General features: G+C 38.7%; 1 protein-coding gene across 4 annotated transcripts in view; it reads left to right on the top strand.

The window, feature by feature from the left end:
• LOC122402453 (protein fem-1 homolog CG6966) overlaps nucleotides 1-20,532 on the top strand; it is a 34,210-nt gene extending 13,678 nt beyond the window's left edge. The window contains exons 1-9 of one of the 4 annotated variants that reach the window (XM_043405243.1): nucleotides 5,934-6,403; nucleotides 6,509-6,672; nucleotides 14,504-14,663; nucleotides 16,701-16,901; nucleotides 17,110-17,361; nucleotides 17,504-17,660; nucleotides 18,036-18,468; nucleotides 18,555-18,758; nucleotides 18,873-20,532. In XM_043405243.1, coding sequence (XP_043261178.1) covers nucleotides 6,646-6,672; nucleotides 14,504-14,663; nucleotides 16,701-16,901; nucleotides 17,110-17,361; nucleotides 17,504-17,660; nucleotides 18,036-18,468; nucleotides 18,555-18,758; nucleotides 18,873-19,268 — 1,830 coding nt within the window. In that variant the 5' untranslated portion in view covers nucleotides 5,934-6,403; nucleotides 6,509-6,645 and the 3' untranslated portion in view covers nucleotides 19,269-20,532. Of the gene's footprint in view, nucleotides 1-5,933; nucleotides 6,404-6,508; nucleotides 6,673-9,112; nucleotides 9,198-13,467; nucleotides 13,548-14,503; nucleotides 14,664-16,700; nucleotides 16,902-17,109; nucleotides 17,362-17,503; nucleotides 17,661-18,035; nucleotides 18,469-18,554; nucleotides 18,759-18,872 lie in introns of those variants that run through there. The other 3 variants (XM_043405241.1, XM_043405244.1, XM_043405242.1) reach the window with 3 other exon arrangements.
• Nucleotides 20,533-23,186: the final 2,654 nt, after the last annotated feature.

Here is a 23,186-nt window from a genome sequence, read left to right on the forward strand (position 1 = left end):
AGCTTGTTTTACCGCATTTTTAAGATCTGGAATGTTATTACGCTGCTCGTTGTTTCCGCAAATTTTTCTGACCGGAATCCCCGATGAGTTTTCAATCGAATTCACGCCAGAAGAATGCGCAGACCATTCTATCAACGTTATTTCCTATTGACGAAACTACTTTTTAGTAAAACGTGAACCGTGAACCGTTGCACTATTCTGTTTAAAAATACAGTTTTCTATTTCAGAATCTTCCAGGAAAGGAATTATTACGTCTACTAGCATTTCTGTGTACCTTTCAGAATTCATTGTATGTGTTACACAACAGATCGTGTCTTTTTATTCTAACAAAATTCAGCTCATATCATCCACACTTTCACCACAGAAATGTCTGCTCCTACAAACGTCTTTCTTTTTGTTTACAACTTGCTGGTAATATTTGAAAACACCTGATCCATCCAGATTGAACTTTTCCTCGCTGGAAAATATCACATTTCATTATGCAACTCATGTTATATGATACTAATCACAGTATCTCATTCTTCCATTAGATCACAGTGGAAGTGGAAGTGGAAAAATTCTTTTGTGACTTGTTTAACGTCAGTTTTATTTTTCGAATTTCTAGATTCGAAGTAATTTTGCCTGCTGCCTCATAAATATTTATTTCTGTAATCAAAAACCGTTCTCATATTTGACATTGAGCATTAACGAATTCATTCTTTCGGCTGCTAATTTAAACTCGTTTCGAAATTTAATTCGTCTTCACGAATAATATTATAAACTTTTACATATTCGGTAGCAGTCATTACACGTGTCATATTTCGAACTAGTTTAAAAAAATCTATTCAGAATTTTAACTAAGAAATTAGTGAAGCATCTCGACGACTTTCCAAATGTAAAAAAAAAAACTAAGAATAAACGGATGAGCTGGTTGTATAATCGGAGTGTATTAATTTATACAGACACGTGTCTTATATTGTATATGTTTTATTAAAGTTCTCGAGATTGCAAAAACTTTTCTTCGGGAATCCCGAACTATTTAGAAATCGTTTCCACGAGAAACAGGAATGGAAATTTATTACAAATCACTATTCATTACTGATCGTCTCGGTAGCATGTTACGAAACGAACGAAAACGTAAAACGATAAGTAATATTGTTCGCCAATTGATTGTGGAACACGTGGCGTTCGATGTATTAAATTTAATACAGAACGAGCGAAAAGATTGAGAAACAAAAAATCTTTTATCTTCGACTTCGAACAAATCGAATAAAAGATTCTGACGTCCGTTCGTCGAGATATAATTATTGCGACGATCAGGGCACAATCAATATCGGTTGCTTTGCGACATTTCCGTTGGGCTGCGAAACCACGCGATTGTTTACGCGTTAGAATCGGTCAGGAAGTCCGTAACAAGCAGGCCATTCGTAAAGAAAATAGAAACTTACGCGAGAATAAAGAGCAGCAAATATTTGATTCACTTTGATCATTTTCACGCGACGGTAAATCAACGACCAATGAATGAATCATGTTTCTAAGTTAAACGACGAGTCTGAATAGGTGTTTCATTAAACATTTGTATCTCTAATTCTTTTTGTGGGATAATTGCACGCGGTTTTCCTTATAATAGTAATCTCTTTAAGGCAAGAAACTATGCGATACGCAGTAACGTGTATACAATAAACGTTTTGTTTTGGTCTGCGAGGTGACTATTGTCGTAAGTTCTCAAGGCTTTCCTTTGCAGTCGCGAGAGATTGTAGTAAACAACAGTTTTTCAATTCTGTATAACTTACAAAAATTCAGGATTTTTTTAAAAGATATTATGCATCTCGACACAGAAATGATATTGATGCAAAAGAAATATTAGAATATAACGATCAGTTCTTAAATATACTGGAGTCGTTATTTCTCACGCTTTTATCTTGGTCGATTATAATTTATTTACTCGGTAGTACATCTGTTTGTTGATTAATCATCGACGCTTCAAGGCATTAACGATTTAATAGACACCTGTATCGTGGATTAAACTTCCTAATTCCTCACATGGAGTAGCCAGAAACCTTGAAAATTACAAAGATATTCGAAGGAATTGTAGTGAAATACAGAAAAAGACTTACGTATAATCTATTTTTATCTAACCCAGTCAGCAAAATAGTACCCAGAAAGATTTTAAACAATTTTGATACGATCTTTAATCAACTACTTGAAAGCAACACAAAATTTTACCTTTGCTTATATTTTTAAAAAGAGTCCATTAAAATAGGCATTAAACGACAATGAGTAAGTTATTGCTTCATACAGTTCGTAGACTTTCCGTCAGTATTTTCCCCAAGCCTGTATGCGGGATGGCCTCTATTTTAATTCATAAACGCAATCCCACAAGGAAATTCCCACTGTACTTTTCTACGAACGAATCAACCGGAGATGAGATCTTTCGGAGATCTATTAGAAGTAGTAAACCCCCTGAAACAATCGCGTTATCTGAAATTTTCCCGCAAGAAAATGCATTACAAATGATTCCAACGTAGTTCTATTGTATCGCGAGTATACTAATTTAACCTCAATGCCATTCATCGTTTGTCTGATGAAATACTTACTAATATTTCATCATAATTATGAGATAAACACATCAGAATTTCTCGACGCGCGATCGATACATTTTTTGTTTCTACATTCTTTCGCACGTTATCCGTGTACTCATGCCCTCAGTATCATGCAAATTTTCGAGGACTATCGTTACACCGTCTGGGAAATCTTGTCCAGATATTGTGGTAATGAAGTGCAAATGATACAGCGTAATATTTTTAATGATTCATTTATCGACAGCTGGGATTTACCCATGCCTAATGATGCCGATGAGGGGCTTCCTAAACAAATCGTGTTGTGTACATGTTCAAGGATACATCTTTCCTCGCGATTATGCATGCGCAGGTCGAGAAAACCAGTTGCTAGAATTTCGTTTCATAGTGGTACAATTATTCTGACCCCAGTTGTAAACAACGGTCCGGAGTATACAATAACAAAGCTTTTCCTCGAGATTGATAGGATGTTCCAACTACACCTTATATTCAAATGGAAATTTATATACAAACATTTTTGCGACGCACGTATTCATTTTCATAAAGGACGAACCAGTCTATTTTCGGAAATTATTTTATCGATGTGACACGCGTGTAGAAGCACGTGTCGCGGAAAGGAACGGAAACACCGATTAAACATCGAGGAAAACACGTGAATATTGCGCGTCATTTTACGATCCTCTCGTACGCCGTCGATTCGGTCGTTAATTATCATTAGGGATGCGTCGCTTTAGGTTCAATTTAATTTGTGCGCATGTTACTACATACGGGCGTGTGAACTCATTAAATTTGAATGTAGAGGCGTGTATCTCGCGTCTCTTCGCGAAAGACGATGTCCAATTAGGACGATAATGGGCGAGGAAGCAATTAACGAGAAACGCAGTCGCGACGACGTAGGTTCGAGCAATCGACGAAACAGTTTTTCCCATTTAAGATCAATGAACATGAATTTCCATGACGCTTGAAAAAGATGATTAAGAACCACTGTTACAAATTATTACCGTAACTTTGAGTTATGTCTTATTTACTTATGATTTGCGCATTTAGAAAGCTCGTGGCGTCAATTCAAGATATTCCAACGCGTTGTCTGCAGCTGTTAATTATATCCACAACTCGCGGAACAATAAAGATCGCGATAGATCGAACGTAACTACGGGTTAATTCGACGAAGACAAGAATCTAACACGGTCATTCATCGTCGAATAAGCGTTATTTATGGATCGTTGCAACTCGTAACAACCTAACATTTTTTTTATCGCTTCGACGTGCATTACATAAAATAATTAATAGTAGACGCGACGGTGCGTGTCGTTTGAGTCGCTTTTACCTAGTCGCGGTTTGAATTCTCATCGCTATACATTCGATCGAAATTTCTCTCGTATGGCTTTCCTCGAAGATCCATGTAACAATCTTGCATGGAAAGTAACGTACACAGCAATTTCTCGTAACTCGTCGTTGAACTATGTTTGCGAGCTAACAACTCCTGGTCTCTTCTCCGCTTCCTCGATGATTAACGATCGGGTTGTTGGAAAAATCCAAACCCGAGTTCCATTTAGTTCAGTAATGGCTGATTTTTAATAGAAAGAACGAGGCAATACTAGCACTGAAATTACTTCCCAGTTGGTATAAATAAAACGTTATCGTATAAAATATTAATAAATCGTAAGAAAAATACTTTTATTCGATTCGTACCTAAACCATTCGGAAGATTGGTAACCCTAATTGTAATTTAATCCTCTGAAAACCTTATTGAAACACCGAGAAAATTCTTGCGTGCCACCGTAAGCACGGTAATGGGCAAAACTGTTTATCGTTCATTTGCGAAAAGTATTTCATGCACGGCGCTCGTTGCACTTTGCATCCAAGATTGGAGTTAATTGGATCTGTTAAGAGAGCCCCGAGATTGTATGATGCTCTCTGCACGAGAGACGTGGTTCCGCTATTATCTCAACGACCAGCGTTATTTTACGTAACTCTTTGTATGACGTTTTCCGCATCGAGAATTTCTATCCGCGAAAACTTCTACGTAATAATTGTATACGCGCGATGCCCATTACACCTATGTATGCAAACCGATTACACAACGATACGTCGTACCCGATCGTCTGGTTATATTCGTTCCTTTTTCTCTATCGCGATGTGACGTGTCAGCGTGTGTGACGGTCGAGAAGCAAAGTTCCCGATAATATGTGACGTGTGCAAGTTCTCTTCCGTTCTTGGTAACAGCGTCAGGAAATGGTGACTGTACGCTGTACATAAATGAAAGCTTTCTGTTCGTCCAGGTCTTTCGGTCTTCAATTACGTAATGGGCCATTACGGTTGATTGTCATTGCTATTTCCCGGTAAACATTTTACCGTGAAATCGAGTAATCTCGAGTAACGACACATTTTCGTGTTTCTCAAAGTTCAGCGACCTGGGCTGCATAAAAAACACGTATGTAACGTAATAATTAATAGTCCAACGATGTTTACCGAAACAGCAGACATCTAGAATTTTTGTTTATCAAAAATCGTTTTATTGTACTTTAGCTGTCGTTAAGAATGATATACTTATCGTCGGAACCGATGCAGACAATTTTAACTGCTTGTTATGTAGCTGTAATTTCGTCTGTTGCAACACTAGCACCGTAATGTAGTCTAGTTTTGATGGTAGTATTTTTAGTAACTATGACGTGCCCTGCGCTATTATTTATAACGAAACTACCTATGCATACCTAACTACACCCGGACAATTTCTCTAACATTTCATAATCGCTTTAGACAAATATATCCGTGCCAGATTTTTGATATTTTTTCGAATTTACTATCTATTAAAGATTTCACTTACACGAGACACGAAACCATTTACAAATGTCAAATTCGACTGAAAGATCACTAGACCCCATTAACCCTTTCGCAAAGCTTCGTAGTCGTCGACACTTGACCGTACATTTTTACATTTACAAATCAAATCTTATCAACTAATGACGACATGTGGACGTCACATCTACCCCTTTTCTAAACATCCCTTCAAAAATCCCTAAAATTCCGACCAGCTGTATCTTGTCCTTTGAGACTGAAAGTTGCATCGTATCTGGGGGGATGGAAAACTGAGCGTTGGTTACCACGATAGGGGTTGCAGTTGATTCGTTGCATCCCTCTTTGCCAGAATACAGGCGTCGCATAATTTGTACGCGCCTAACTCTCCCGTTGCATAATAGCCGGTAAAAGTTGGTTAGAAAGAACAATTAGAAAGTACTATGGAGGCGTTATGGCGCATAAACGCTTATGCGATCGGCTCGTCGGTGCCGTTGCATAAATTTCAGTACGCAGGTGCGACTTTCTCGCGCTCGATACGTCGGTCCCTGCCTTTGGAGTTGACCACCTCTTCGATTCTCCCTCTCTTCCTCTTCCACTGTATCTTTCTCGTCGACTAGAACCTTGTGCACACTTCGGGGTAACCGAGAACAGTGGCGAGCCGAGCTCACAGCACGTGTGGACCGTTTCCTTCCCTTCGATCGTGAGGTTTTCGCACATTTTTCGCCGTGTCCTTAAACGCTAATCCGTCGGTTTGTCGGTCGGTGACCGGTGCGCGTCTTTAATCTCGCAATTCTTTAACGCGCGATGTAATTTCGGCCGTTAACGTCCTCGCGTTGTGTGTGCCGGATTCGTTTCTTGTACAGTGGAAATGTTTACCCGGTCACGATTGAAACAGGACGGAGCGTTGATGTTCCGGGTCTAACAATAAGTTACTAGTGTCGCTGCATTTTACCATGAAAACAGCTTCATTCCACCTTGCACGTTTTCTTTTTACGTTTTTTAAATCGCACGTGGCTGGCACGCGTCTCGACTTCCGTCCTTAAAAGGTTTGCATACAACGTTCTCAATTTCTAGTCTTTTTTTTTTTTTTTTTTTTTTTTTTGAGCATTCAGTACGGGTAAATCTCAATTTTCATAATTTCGTTTTTGTAGTTCAGGGTACGCGTAATTATCACTGCGATGCGTGCCCTCTGATTGCAATTGCATCTGTGTTCCGCGTTCTAAAAAGCTTCGTTCACCGAGAAGCAAATAATTGTGGGGAAAACAGAAGACGAGAAAAGGCTTACGAGATGAACGGCGACGATCAGTTTGCGCGGGTGAGTTTCGCACTGTCCCATTCATCAAAATGAATAATTAATTTTCGAAAGTATAATTATAATTAAATGCTTCTTTCTTGCCCCAACAATGGTCCAGTTATTAAGTTCCATCGATAACAATCGCGAATAACGAGCGACGCGTTTGTCAAGCATCCTTGCTAACGAAATTTGCTCCCAGTTCCGTGAACAATGCATTGCGATACGAGTTTTTCGAAACGCTTGTACGATTGCATAATTTTGACGAAGCCGCGGGTCATTTGTGCAGAAAAGGAATCGTATAACCGAGCAGCGAACGATTTCTTAAAAATATTCGGATCGCGTGTTTAATCTATCGTGTTCTATGAAAGCAGGTCATAAAATATACAGAGTAATTCAATAGCTGTCGTGCAATTAGTATGGTCGATGAAACAGAAAAGGGAAACTTTTCTTGCGGCTTCTAGACGCTAAAGGTCTATTTTTATTTTCTTGATTTATCGTTACTTTTAATAAATTGCTTCGATAATTATCACTAACCACAGTTTATTTTCACCCGACGTTAATAAAACAATAAATATTTTTAACTTAAGGCGATCGACTGTAACATGACCGTTTCATTCGATCGCATTATAAATTCATTTGATATCGCTGTGTGGTTTCTGCGAGAGAAGCATTCTGAAAAGGAAAGTAGGAATTCATTCATTCATCAAGACACAGCGATTGCATCTAAACACGTGTATAGGGTGTTTCACGCGACTGGGTCCAACCATAACTTTTAAACGGTAAAAGAAAAAAAATTGCACAAAGCAAACTTATGTGTAGATATCGGACGGTGTGTGATTTTAATGTATGCGTCTACTTTAAAAGTGGATACGTTTCGTTGATTTAAAGATCTTTATTTTTTTTTGTAGAGCATGAAAAAGTGCCAAGGTATTTGAGTCGAGAAACGTGCTTAGTTCAAAAGATATTTTATGCATAAATTTAATACTAAGCACGCAAAGACGGAAACAAAAAAAGGTTCGAGTTTAACCGGTTGAATGTCACACCAGTTTCCCATACTAGTTCTCAATATTTTTTTTATCTTCTACTGTTTAAAAGCTATGGTTGGGCCCAGTTGCGTGAAACATCCTGTATATTTACAAAGGCATCTCTACGTGTTTCTCACGCATTGAAACATACAGTCGAAACATACTGGTCGAAAGTATTGGCGTAGCATGGTTTCTAGAATACAAATAACTACGAAAGAAATTGAAGTACGAAGTTTTTCCATATACTTGAGTGTACCTTAAAATAACAGTGGGGAATTTCACGATCAAACGACGATATACAGTACTTTGTGTTTAGAAAACATACTTTTACGATTATGTTTGGATCACTGTGTTGCACAATAAACTAGAATACATCGAAATAAAGGTTTACGAACCCTTTGGTCTAATTCTTCTTAATGTTACAAGTATTTGTATTCCGAAAGACCATGCTGTAAATGATTCTGTTCGTGTTACTTCGGATGCAACGACGGAGCACTATGCGCGTCCAGACTTCCGATTGGTAGATTGCGATCGATGACGCGTATTCTACAAATCGGTAGTCGGAACGTGCCTCTTTCGTTGAATTCGTGTCGAAATTTTTATTATTTACGTCTGAAAAAACGAATACCTGAGTCGCAAAATGCTACAGGGTTTCTCGATTTCTTTTGTCTCGATGAATATATTCTCTCTTGGAAAAGAAAGGAATATTCTTTGCTTCGTTGCATATCAATCGACATTCCTGAGCAGATAGCACAATAATACGGAATTTAAAAAGGCCATTCTGTATATAATCGTTGTCTTTATTATATTATAAGAAAAACTATGTATCGTTGCATTTTTAATAGCAGTAATCTTCGCGTTTGAAGAATTCCTTTCGCATTTTTCAGACAAATTTGTCTCCCCGGTTGCATAGTTTCGAAGATAGCGGACGGTAATTATTAAATTATACTTGTATCCGACTCGATACGCTTGCTGTCGTCGAATGTGCTCTCGAAATAGAACCTCTGATCCACGTTTTAACGCGCATTCGCATTCAAGCGACGTGCGACCTCAGCGTTCGTTGCCTGCGGAAAAATAAACTCTCTCGACTCCCCCCGCCCCTTTCTTGCTTTCTTTGGATTTATTTTTCGCCGTTTCCGAAGAGACCACGTATTCCGCTGCACAAGATGTGCATGTTTATTTACGTCGTGTCTCGCGATCAGGAAGAGCGCAATAGTTTATCATGATTCCATAGTCCTCGACAATCTTCGCGATCGTTGCTAATTATCATGCTAATAGGTTGGAGCGATCGTCTCGAGGTCATTGTACTTAAAAAATGGTGGCGAGTTAAACAGTATTCGCGTTCCAGGATGCTCAGTACACGAAGGGAAGTACGAACCTGTACTTTGTGCCAGGATACCGAAACAAAAAGGCGACCAAAAGTGTTTGTAACTTAGACAAGCTGTACGAAACCGTTAAGAAAACGCAGTTACTGAAAAGTGAGAAGTATTTTAACGTCGAAGCAAACGGAGTACAGGAAAAGTAAGTATGGAAATCGATGAGAAAATGTTTTGAGAAGAGTAAAAATTAACGAAGTATCATTATCGAGAAAGTATGAGCGTGGATTAGTATTGCGGCTCTGCTCTTGTGTGATTTTAGTGGCGAGTCGCGTTCCGTGCCGCGTATGAAGAATTTCTAAAACATCTTATTATTCGTGAGACGGCCACAGGATACGGATTATATTTTGGGCAGCAGCGAGGCAGAAATACCGTTTCATGCAAATGATTGTTTTCAAACCGCGCGTATACACGAGGGTCATTGAATAAGTGGACAAACGCTCTGGTTTGGATAGTATTAAAACGAGGATCCTTATACTTTCAAAATTATCAGCAAACATCTCAAAGGTTGATTTTATAGTCTGACCTCTAGCAAGCAAAAATTTACAAACATAATTGTAGAACATTAAAAGAGGAATACAAATTCGTCATAAATTTTATTCATTTAAACATAATTTGACTTGCAACGGAATAAAATGAAACGTCTGGCGTGTCGTACATTATATTTTATAAATATCAAACTCTTGCAAAGACAAGTTTCGTACAAACAAGCAATTATATCGTCAACTCTTACTGCCGTGGCTCTATATTTGAACATCGTGATATGTTTACCGACCAGGTGGCTCAATTTCAACCTGAACAAGTTTGGAAAACTCGAGCAACGACAAAAGCATTATTTCTTCGAGATATTTGCCGGTAATAATAACAGCGGACGTCGATTACTTTCTAAATTGCTGTTGTGCTAAGACTCGCCACGTCGTACGATTGTAGACATTATCGACATGATTCACAATTATTCTGTAATACCAACGTAATTTTGCTGGGTCGAGAATCGTCCGGGCAAGGTGTAATGGACCGAGAAGCAATTACAACCGACGTAATTTTCTGGGATTCGAAATGTCGCGCCGTTGTTGCAATCGTTGCACGTTTGAATGTTTTTTTTTTCTCGTCGCGCGTGAAAGTTACACTTTCCTGTATAGAGATACGGAATAATGTCACCGAGTTGCAAACGGGTTGATAAAAATATCAAATCCCGATAGCCCACAGTGGAAACGAAAATGTTCTCGACGGTACAGCACGTTAGAAATAATATCGTAACGATTGGGTCCATTGGGACGAGGAATGAAAAATGTATTTTGTAAGATACTTTCGTAAGAATGAGAGGTGGTCGTAAACATCCCGTGGGCGGAATTATCCAACCACGCCAGATATAATAGAAATCATAAAATTGTCTTCTCGTAAGAGTTCGTTTCGTAAAGTGCAAATTTTCGGGCGATTAGTGTTGAACGTTCCAATCGTGATATTCTGCGATGTTTTCATTTAGTAGAACCGTGTGTGGGCTTGTTATTCGTATATACATATACGCGAATGCAAAATGTGCCCAAGGATAAACGGAGAGAAAAAAATAAATCGAGATCGCAATCTGACGAGGAGAAAAGGTCCAGCTTTTTTCATTGAAATTATAACCATGAAACGTCGGTCGTGTCTCAAGCGTTTTTCGAATTTTAACGAGTGCAAGGGCATACGCAACGGCGAAAAATCGTCCAAATTCCAACAAGAGCATATTTATAGTCTGGAACGTGTATTTTTATTTTACTGATTTCTAATACCGAATATTTCGAAAGGAAAGATTTAAGAATTCCTCTGGGAAACGAAGTATACGAATGGAACATGAACAGTTTACAAGTTGGTCAATCGTACTCGGATATTTAATTTTACTTCTTACAAGACATTACAAATGGATTTAATGTTCGGTGTTTGGCAATTAATTTATATTTGCCATTAACGGTTTTTGATAGCGCATTCTACGATGAAAATAAAATTTGTATAACGAAATGCCAGCGATCTATTTATTTGGAAATTTCACGTTCCATAAATCTTCTAATAGTACTCTTTATAATCTGATACTTAAGAGTTTAACGTCTTTTTTTTTATATTGTTTATAGTTATTACTACGCTTACCAAATAATATATTTCTAACCTCTTTTCCTGCGCGCACCGTTTATTTTACATCGTAAAGGGAACGGTCGTAAAATCTAAAAGCAAGAAGTCATAAAATCCAGTTGTAATGTTGACGTTGGTACCGATATCGTGATTAACGATGAAGTGTACCGGCATATGCCCTATTTTCACGTAGAAAACACAAAACGTGCATAGTGGACTTTCAGTCGAAGATGGCTGTTAGTAAAATGGCAGGAAGTAAATATCCATCAAACCGGGCAACGTGTAAAATAATAAAAGAAAGAGTAGAACTCGTATCGAGGACTGAACGAGGGTGTCCCTGAGATAAGGAACAGCTTGTCAGTTCCTTTTCGACGAGATATTTCGATGGCCAATGGCGATAGGTTCCTTCATTTAGTACAATAGTCGTCATCCTTGAAGAGTACAGGAACTACCGTGCGAATCCTACAATTTTTTTGCGAGCTACTCCTTGAAAAGAACGTAACAAACTGATTAAAAAGGAAGGTACTTCTTTCAAACGAATATCCTTCCATTTTGTATCTATTTAAAACTTCTTTTCGCCTCCGTAAGTCTGCTCTTGTATTAAAAAATTACGACATTTATACGTAGTTCGAGCAAAGTATCATTTGATGTTTATTATTAGGGGCAAGAGATCAGTCGGCAGACAACTTATGTTTTTAAGAAAATAATTGTTTCGATCTAACGACACTACAACGGTACATGGATTTTGTTATTTTTCACGGTAAAGACTCGGTGCTCCAATTGTTTTTTGTTTTCTTCCAAAGTCGTAACTTAATCGCGTTAACAAGCATCGCCGGCAGGAAGACCAATTACATTGTTCACCGTTAACAGAAAGAAAACGCGTTCGATCTTTTACGAGGGAAACGACCGTGTTTCGTTCCCGTTACCTACATTCTCTCGCCACGCGGAGATTCAAAAAGTAAGCGGGCTGGCCCACGGAAAAGAAAATCGGTCAGCCGGGTAACGGAATGTGCTGTCCGTTTCAACGAGCATTACGTGCGCGCGAGACGTCCTAAATGGAGAAGGATGGAATGGAAGGAACGGTCGGTAGGAGGCTGAGCGAGGCGTGGACCCGAGAAAAATGCCAACGGAAGAGGGGATCGACGAAGAAAGAAGGGGACAAGGTGATAAACGACGAAAAATATGGAAGAAAAGCGAGGCCTCTTGGGCCTCCTTCCTCCTCTTCTTCCCCAACGCCAACCGTGGGGCACAACGACGTTTTGTCCATTCACCGTTCTTGGTCGCGGGCCCAATGTCACCCACCGATTTATTCGTTTAACGGGACCCACACGTCCGATGGTGGAGGAGACACCGATCATTTCACCGGGAACCAATCGGTTAGGGGTTTCGTGCCTCGGTCAGTCGAAGACCACGCCGTTGCCCGTGAGGATTGATTTTTCGAATCGAACCGTCGCCCAATTCGTCGCGCCGTTCTTTTTTTTTTTTTATCTCGAAGTTTCACACCGATCGGTATCGTCTCGCCGCGAACCTCGAGGCGCAGGAAACCGAGATCCGGTGATTCGTTTCCACCGGTGCACTTCTGAGTCCATCTGGAATTTACTCGAAGGACGTGTGTCGCAAGAATCCTCTGCTAACGTGTACCTGGTTAGAATCGCTCAACCCACCACGTGGTCTAACACCGACTTTGCTCGGCGTCCGTGTACACACGTTGCACGAGACTTTTTCTTCGCGAACGATACTCGTTTCGTCAAGTGTTTACATTTTTCTTTTCCCTCCGCGGTACATACGCGTGATTGAAATCGCGATCGTGCACCGTGTCGACTATAATGGTAACAAACGTCAGCCGATACGCGAACTATCCTGCGACAATTGTACCCTTGTATCGATAGATCTCAGCGAAATTAGCTTCGTAGAAGGATTAACGAGAAGTCGTTGTCTGATCGAACGAGACCGAGAATAAAAATGCAGAAAGACGAACGGGAGTAGGAGATTAACCTCGATCAGGATTTCACAAAAAGACGATACGCGAACGAGCAGAGATCGAGTGGGAGGGAGGGGGGAAGAACGAGCCGAACAAAAGCGTTCGAGTACGTAAAAGAAGAACAGCGGTTTTGGGAAGAGGCGAGTCTCGTCGAGCGCCGCGCGACTACGTAAGAGAGAACCGACGTATTTTACATACTTATTATTCCCCGAAAGAAGGATCCGACGGTGACGAGTGCCTTTCGCGGGAATTCGTTTATGTACAGTCGTGTCCGTGTCCAGTTAGCGAAGCATCGGGGCAGTGCAAGTGCCGTTATCGTTTTTTTTTTCAGACACTTATAAAGTGCACCCTTGTCCATTTTACGAGTGCAGCCATCGAAACCGGTTCAACACGGGTACTGCACTGTCGAACGTAAGTCAACCCGTACGAACGCGAATACTAAAATTTCGTCGCGAACTTCACATTCGACGTTTCGATGGAAAATAAATTTAAATAAAGGAACGATTAACTTGCAGAAGTTACAGTTCCCATGACATTTGAGTAAGTCGAATGCAGAAACGATCGGTTCTACTTCAAAACAAACTTTCCAAACGACTATACAACACGAGTAACGTGTATTATAGCTAATACTTCGTGCGATAACGCGGAGATATTCTCGAGCTCGTTGAACTCTTTCAAGCAATCTGCCTCTTCGATTGCACGCGCACTCTTCGATCAATCTACATCCAACAATAATATTAATAATTAGAATTTCTGAAGCTGTTCGAATCTAAGTTGTATTCCCTGATATTTCGTGCAGCATGAAACGATCGTTTGCGAAAGATTCGAATGCCGGATCGACTGGGATGAACAACGATCTGGTTTGTTTACCAGCCATATTTTTTCGTACTACTCGAAGCGCGACTTGGAAGATTTCTACCACTCGTGCAGCTTGAATAATGTCACTGGGTCGCGACGGTAGGAAGCGATGCTCAGCTAATATTTAAGATTTCTCTCGATCTTCGTAGGATACAATTAAAAACTGATTTATAGCCTGCAATGGCCGGTATTGGTAAATGCAGTTTCATCAGCATCGAAACGTTTGATATTACGTAGAGTAATAACCTTTTATAGATAATTAAATACGAGACGATTAAACGTAAGCTGCGATAACTGGTTGTTTACAAATGGTGCTATTAAAAGATAACAAAGAGTACCTACACGACGTTTCGATTATTGCAAACGATCGACGCTATCTACGTTGAAAGTATAAAAACGCATTTATCGTAACTTTGTAGAACCGCGAGAAACTGATTGTTAATGAAACTTCGAATAAGTCGAACCCAGAAAAAAGTGACTAAAAGATTTTTTAATTTCGTTGATTGCAGGTGTTTCTGGAGAGTCGAGGAAAAGATGAGGTAGAACATTTAGTCGGCATCAAAACTCACGGCGCCACACCGTTAGTCATGGCCTGTCGAAACGGACACTACGATGTAGCTGAATACCTCATCGAACAATGTGGGGCAGACATCGAGCAACCTGGGTCAGGTAAATTATCCAGCCTATCTGTCAACACGTTCACTACCACGAGTCACGTATTCGCAACGCGTAAATTGTGATGGCGAATCAACGTCGTCACATATGTGTGACAGCGATGATTCAGATCTATTTTATATCCGTAAACACTTTCGACCCTCGTCACTATTCAAAATGTTCAGTCGATCCACAGTGTGTCGCGTAAATAGGAATTCAGAACAAAAATCATAGCTTTTAAACCAGTCAATTTTCGATCTAAGACATTGATTTTTTGTTGCATAAAAACTGTTTTGCTAATTTCTACTATTGCAATTTCTTGTCAAGTGATTGCTGTGTAACTTTTGTTCGAAAAGTTTTTTGATTGGCTTAGAGGAAGTGGCTGAAATATCGGGAAGAAAATCATAACTTTGCATCTGTCTAATGTTTTCCCTTTATTCCTTTTTAATTAAAATATAAAATAGATACAGATACAATTTCTTATCTTGTAAATAAGTAAAAGAACATTTTTTATTAGATTAATTACGATTCTGATTTGAAGCAGGTATAAGTAATTGCGATAACGATTTAGATCATTTTCTCTGTTTCGGGCAAATTTGGGCAGCTAAAATTGGCGTTGAATTAAAGTTTAATGTGCCTTAAATTAATATACAAAAAATCATCGAGGTATTTTTTGGTATTTTTTTTTAAACTCAATTCAAAGTTGATGATCATTTAACATGAAAAATTGGGACCAATTGTTAATATTGTAAAAAGATTGTTTAGTAGTTTGGAACAAACACAACTTGCAAAAATCAAATTAAAAACACAAATTTTCGGTAAATGGCACATGTTTAAGAAAATGCACCGAAAATTGCAATAAATTTCTGGCATCATTTTCCACAACAAATTGGTAAATGCAGTAAAAGTTATGGATAGTGTTAAAATCTACGTTCCTTTATTAACATTTTAGGATATAAGAATTTATAAAACATCAACTTTAGTATTTTGACTTTTGTCCATTGCTGGACACACTGTACGGCCTATCAATTATATTTTATCAATTTAGTTCGGTCCGTCGACGTCGTCGAAATTGCAACAGCAGCGAATGGCGAAATTGAAAATTTTCACCAATGTATTATGGAAATTCAGTAGTCCTTGAAGATCAAATGATTAATATTCTCATTATTGCGTTTCTTTTTGCATTCGAAACGATGCCAGCAACCCGAAAGCGTGCAATAAATGCCATAGAAAGAAGGCAGTGTTCATTATAAACACAGATTAGAAATCCGATAATTCTCGTAATCTCGTATGTTAACATATAAGGGAAGTCCATTCGAGTAGAAATGTAGCACTAAGAGCTATTTTCCTCACAGACATCAGACAAACGGTGTATTGTTTTGTTTTAGAGTATAATTAGTGTTTCGTTAGCAGAGTTTGTATCGTCTACGATACCGAAATCCCAGTGTATATTTCTTGTTAGGACGAAGTCCTTAAACGAATTTATTCGAGAAATAAATTTCCAAGAAAAGTGCTTCGAATTCCTTTTTTAGAAGAACCTTAAAAAAAAAAGTGCGATGTCGTAATTCACTTATGCTAAACTGCGAAAAGTTATCCTCTAGCTGCTTTAATATTCTCATTGCGAAATGACTGACTTCCACCGTCGTGTTGTCGACGTATTACAGATGATTTAAATATAGGATCTCACACTTGTGCGACTCATCGGTGTGTGCAATATCTGAAATGGTCCGAAGACAATTCTACGGAATTAGGAGATTGTCGAAAATTGGTGAAGCCAAGTTTGGAGTTTAAAGTTTCGGTCGTGCTTAGTTATTTATGACTTCCTGGCTATCCTTTCTACGTTCTGTCCCAAGGGGTGTGTTCGGGTCTGGTTAGTTTCTAGGTAGGTTTCAAAGTAGTTGCCTCTTCAATGATCTGACTTTCTCTGTTTCTATCTTTTTTCTTGTGACCCTTTTCTGACTATACGAATCATTCGATATCTTTACCGAAGGCTATTTGTTTTGATATTTATAAATGTTTGATTTCTAATATCGTGTTTATTTTGTCCAACAGTTGTGGTCGATGGCGAAACGATAGAAGGTGCTCCACCCCTATGGTGCGCTGCGGCTGCTGGCCATGCAGCATTGGTCAGATTGCTGGTGAAAAAAGGTGCCAACGTGAACTCGACCACCAAAACGAACTCCACACCCTTGCGTGCAGCTTGCTTCGACGGCCATTTAAATATTGTCAGATATTTGGTATACCACGGGGCTGGTATGTATCTGTTTGAATCAAGGAAAATATAAAGTGTTCTAACAAGGGGAGGTCACGACCTGTAAACCTGAGATTTGAACCAAATTTGGCAGAGTTGTAGGGTAACTCTGTAACTCTGCCAAATTCGGTTCAAATCCCAGGTTGGCAGGACGTGACCTCCCCTTGTAAGTAACGACACTCTACTGATCAACGACTTGTTCGATTGCAGACATTGAGATGGCGAATCGTCACGGGCACACGAGTCTAATGATCGCCTGTTTCAAAGGTCACATTAGAATCGCCATGTTCCTACTTCGACAGAGAGCAGACGTTAATCGACAATCCGCGAGAGGTAATACGGCGTTGCACGATTGCGCCGAAAGTGGATCGTTGGAAATCGTGAAGGTACTCATCCAGCATCATGCTCGGATGTACGTGGACTCCTACGGGATGACACCTCTCCTTGCGGCAGCAGTAACAGGTTAAAGCAGAATGTTCCACGCACAACCCTGAAGGTTCCCTTAAGACGATTACAATTAATGCTTATCCAAGTGTTTCGTTATCTGGACAAAGGAAACGCACTCGCCGGAAAAAGTATCGTCAACGAATTGTTTTTCTTCCAGGTCATAAGCACATCGTGGAATACTTTATCAGTATACAGCATTTCATCAGCCGGGAGGAATGCATAGACGCGTTGGAACTTTTGGGCGCCACTTACGTGGATAAAAAGAGAGATACGATCGGTGCGCTCGAACTTTGGAAACGTGCGATGGACGAACGGTACGTTAGCGTTTTTAGAAACGAACACAGTCGAATATAAGTATATCCATTGTCAGAAAGACCGCGGAACTGACCCAATTTATGCATACCCTTCTCATTATTGCACATTATCGCAATACAAAACAGATAAAATTTAAAAAATTAGTACGTGGGAACCAGTCCCACGGCCCCGGGATATGCAAAGAAGCACAGCATTGTGCACTGTCTATAAAGTATCGTCAATGTTCTGCCGTCAGACAGGAAATAAAGTAACTTCGGTGTATTAAAAAATATCACCCTCCAAAGTCCTGTATATGAACTGTCTACTGTAAATCTTTTATTTACTGGTTTGTCGTTTACGCGTTAAAAACAATAACAATTGATATTGGCTTTCAGATATCGACCCGATCGTCCGGTGGTATTAAAATCATCGCAATCATCCGCTATAGCTGCTTACAATTACACGCGAGAGATCTCCGACCCCGACGCGTTGGACGACTTGGTAACCGACCCGGACGAAGTGCGAATGCAAGCGCTCGTAATTAGGGAACGAATATTAGGCCCTGCTCATCCCGACACTAGTTACTACATTCGGTACAGAGGTGCTGTTTACGCGGATAGCGGAGAGTTTAATCGTTGCATCGAACTGTGGAATTATGCCTTAGACATACAACAGAGTATGTTGGAGCCGCTCGATCCGATGACTCAGAGTTCACTCACCAGTTTTACCCAGCTTTTTAGCTTAATGCTGTGGAGAGAGACGACAAGCACGGGGCGTAGAGTACCTCCAGTTCAAACGGAAGAACTTATTAGAGTGTTTAAGAAAGCTGTAAGTCCTGGAGCGTGAATTGTACGAGAAATGTTCGGTGGTTGCTTCGACCGATGGGCGTGCGTAAAGTGGATTTGTCGTTTCAGGTTTTAGAAGTGAAATTAGGAAAACAAATATTGGACAAAGCGCCGACCAGCGACCGTGAAATATATTTTAACAGGGTTCTCGTGATCACGTTACATCTGGCGTGTTTATTAACGCGCGAAATACCGGAAGAGGGCACCGAGAAATATATCGCGCTACACAAAGCGATTTATGAATTAGTTCAAATAAATGCCAAAGGCAAAAATGTGAGTTACTCGTATATATTATCAACGAGCAGTATTTTAAGCGTGTTAATACGTCGTACGCGCGCAAAAATAAGTTGACAGAATATTAATCGCCTTTCCGTGTTTTATTTTCAGGGTCGTGATGTATTGCAATTAATTCATAGTGGGGATACCTCGATAGGCCACTCTTCCAAGTTCCCTTCTCCACATTTGGCATCGGCTCTTATAAAAGTTAGCGCCGATGTCACGGCAAGGGACAATGACGGAAATACAGCGCTACACCTGACCGCTCTATCGCGTTTTTGGCGGCCAGATCTTGCCATCGCCCTCCTCGAGGCCGGTGCTCATATCGATACCGTGAATAACGAAGGTAAAACTTTCGAAACGTTGTTATACGATAAACGCCTTTACGATTTGGTAAATCCCGTAAAATACACTACGCTCGCCTGCTTGGCAGCCAGAGTGGTCAGAAGAACATATAGAATAGAAAATCTTCCAAAACATCTTCAAGCCTTTGTTCAAATGCATTAATGATATTGATTCTTGGTTACGGAGGTGATATGCTATCGTTTAAGATGCCACGAAAGAATTGAATTTGTTAACTAAAACATGGAAGTGTCGACGGTAAAGTTCTGAGTCTTTTTGAAGAAGTAAACGACAACTAGAATATATTTCTGAATGGGAAAGTATGAAACCTACCCTAAGAGAATTGCCATTATTATTCATGTGATAATACGATAAAAACAGTGCACTTAACATAGAATATGCTCTTGGACATTAACTGATCGTATAAGACTACGAAATTTTTCTTTAAACTGAAAAATTACGATTGTGATTCAATATGAGGAATGTCTCTGATATTAATGTTGAACAATATACGACATTCGGTCCTCGAAATAAGAAACCTATGGGAGTATTTACTGGCATCGATTACAATGGCTTAGAAATATTGATCAATGTGATTTTATTATTGTATACTTGGCACATAGCCATTCCCTTATACATAAACCCCATACAAGCCATAATACACACAATGCGTTTATAATATTTAATTTTAACATGAATGTATGTTAAATTGAAAAGATATGTAATCATAGAAAAAATTATTTTATTTTTAACGCTGTATGAAGAAATAAAATCAGCGATAAGATTGTGTAATACACATTTTTTTGCTACAGCATGAATAAGTGATTTGAATAAAAATAAGTGAATGCTTTTGCGTGAGAAAGCAAAGAAAATGTGAATAATTAAACATTTCGTTAATGCCACAAAGTTTTCAATTATTATATAAGCATATGTGTTTTATTTTTAATAGATTCGCCAAGATGTCATTGAAGTTGTTTTACTTAAAATGGTTTATTACATGATAGATTCGGAGTTATATGCATATTGGTTCATAATATATAACTTATGAACGATTCATTTACATCGATCCTTAAGTTTAATTTTATTTAAAATGTGATAAATATACATATAGATTATACGTATTATACAGAATTATTATTATATATAGCCATAAGAATGATGATACACGAGGTGTTCAAGTAAGGTGCTTTTTTTGAGAACAGTTAAATACTTGCACTTGAAACTAATTATTACGACTGTAAAAGTTTAAATAGAGCGGGTAGAGTTCATAGTTTCATTAATAATTATTGACGCAACATAATAATTTTGTACTATTTGAACACGTTTTTGTTGCAGCAAGTGTATTCTACACACTGCTGTAGTTTTACACAAAAACTATGATTCTCTGCAAAAAAAGTATCTTACGTTCAAATTCACCCAATTTAACTGTTTTATAATGTAAAGACTCTGGAAATACAGGTGTGATTAATAATATAAGGTAATGTTTATTTATTTTTATTTGGTAATATAAGATCCTCGTTCCGCAAAACATAGAACTCAATTACTTTATGATTTGGCAAGATATTCTTTCTAAAAAACAACAGTTGTGCAAAAATTTTTGAAATTTTTGAATCTTATTTTATTGTAATATGTTAGTCCCTGTTAAAAACTTATTAACACATTGAGCCGCGGCACCAACAGCATGTAAAAATTTTTTATATTTTGTAATGTTACCATTGAACTCAATATACAATTTAAATGCATTAAACATTGCACAATTTAAAAGAAGCAATACTGTCTCACATTATCGCGGGGCCGGCGCTCAATGTGTTAATATATCCAAACTTTGTGCATTACTATACATGCCATACATATACATATACTGAAAACTTCATTTTTAAACATGGCTTACAATTCTTTTCTTTGGGCAATGAGAACTTTGATAAAAAGTTCAACTATAGTCCAAATAGACGGTTTAATTAATTAAAGTAGTTGCAATCCGATCAGTTAATTTCTATCTCCTAAAACTGCATCCATAAAATAGCTCCAAGCCCTACTTCAATTCCCCTATAACCTAATCTATAAATACTATTTATTTCTGTTCCTGCATGAATATAAATATGTAAAGTGTTTTGTCTCGTTCATTTGATAAATTAAACTGAATGGTGGCATGTCTGATACAAAAAATGCTGTTAAAAATAACGTTAAAACGTTACTAAAAAGTTAAATTAAAAAATTTCAAATCGTTCTGAAAAAATTATTTTCGGTTACGGGGGGTCAATTACAATCATTTTTGGTGATTACACATACCACCGAATTCCTACCCACTTTCTAGAAAAAAATTCGGATAGGAGATGAAATTTTTTGGCGAAAAAGAAATTTTGCAAATGATTCTAAAAAAATTATTTTCTGTTGCAGGGCTCGATTACAATCATTTTTGGCTACTACACATACCCCCGAAATCCTAAGCATTTTCAAGAAAAAAATTCGAGAAGATGTCTAAACTTTTCGACGAAATTTTTCTTTACCGAAAAGATACTGCGTGGCTGGAAATGTTTCTATAATTTTTGGAGCCTCAATCAACAAATTAGCATCCTTGATTTCCGTCTTATTTTGGCCTTTAGAATCTCCCATTAAAATTTTTTCCTGGGGTGGTCGAACACCCTGTATACGATATCGATTTACATACAATTCTATCGATCGTATTTTTAATAATTTTCATACCTCGTCTGTGATGTTAGGTTCGTTCCAGACCTTCTCTGTGGTTGTAACATCTACTTTTCATGATAGTCACTCCCTCCCCCATAGGCGGTACGATTCATTCGACTATACCGTATATTCGAAACAATGCGATGCTACGTTTGTAGGTTGCGACATAATTCATCCCGTATCCGTAACATATACAAAGCCATCTCTGCATTACCACTGAGGTTTTGTTCGCGTCTGTAATTTATTTCTGTTATTACAGAACGCCGTAAACCCTCTGCTAAATTTTGAGTTCTGCAGACAATATTGTCATTCATTCTATATTGTTCGTATTAAATGTTTACTACGTAGTAGCTGTCACCCCGATTTTGCTCTCGTTGAAATTGTTTCTGCTGGCAGTTTCTTTCTTTCACATTTTAATTAGTCTGCTGAGTTGATTTCGTTGTAAATTCATTCAAGTAAAACAGCCAAACTCGTGATATCTGTAATTTTCTGGACCTTTCAGCTCGAATTTCATGAAATATCAAGATGTAAGTACGCTGTCCTTGACACGATTGTCAAATGTCTGCCATAATATTCTAATAGAACAGATAGTGGAATAGGCACCATAATAGAGGAAAGCGACAATACGAGCTGTTGTTTAGGACTATAAACCTTCGTACTGCAGGAAACTGTTTCGGGTCGAGGGGAGACACCGTTGATGCCTCGTATCAACAGAATATTGTATCTGATTCACATAGATACATACGGTTTCGCGTGTAATATACCTGCACACGGAACGATGCAGTCTGTATGCTTCATCCTAGAATTACTCCCTGATATCCGATTCCAACGTCGTTTTCTACTATTTGCGTTGCGTCGACCGGTTCTATTAATACTTCATCCCTCTGCCCCAGGGGGATCAAGTATAATCTCGAGTGAAGCCGATTTATTGGTTATACGTAATTAGGTGGCAGCAATAAGTAATGAATGATAACTCCCGCTAGACTACGAGAACTGTACTAAACAGGGCGACTTTAGAAACTGGGTTAGCACTTTTCTAAGCGAACGTATAAAAATCTCATAAAGGGAAATGTTTTAACGACGTAACATTTTTCTTCGGTGCAATATGTGTTTTGAACTTGCTTTTTAAATTTCTTGTTATCAGTCTGCACATAAAAGCGTCGATGGTCTTCCAAAACACAGTGATTTAAATTTACTTGAAGCTACGGGCAAGCAGTCGCCTAGTTTGAGAATCCCTGACACAAAGGGTTGAGGCAGGAGATACAGAAAGGCCGAGGGAAATGAACGAAAGAAGACACATGGGAGGAGAAGGGTGGAAAACAGTAACGGAACAGGAACAAGGAAAAACTGCGACACAGTTGGCGGGTGGTAGGGTGTTGCACACGAAAGTATGAA

The sequence above is a fragment of the Colletes gigas genome, unplaced genomic scaffold (assembly GCF_013123115.1).
Source record: "Colletes gigas isolate AHSC1104 unplaced genomic scaffold, ASM1312311v1 Colletes_gigas_Sc00036, whole genome shotgun sequence".
In the NCBI taxonomy this organism is placed as follows: Eukaryota; Metazoa; Arthropoda; class Insecta; order Hymenoptera; family Colletidae; genus Colletes; species Colletes gigas.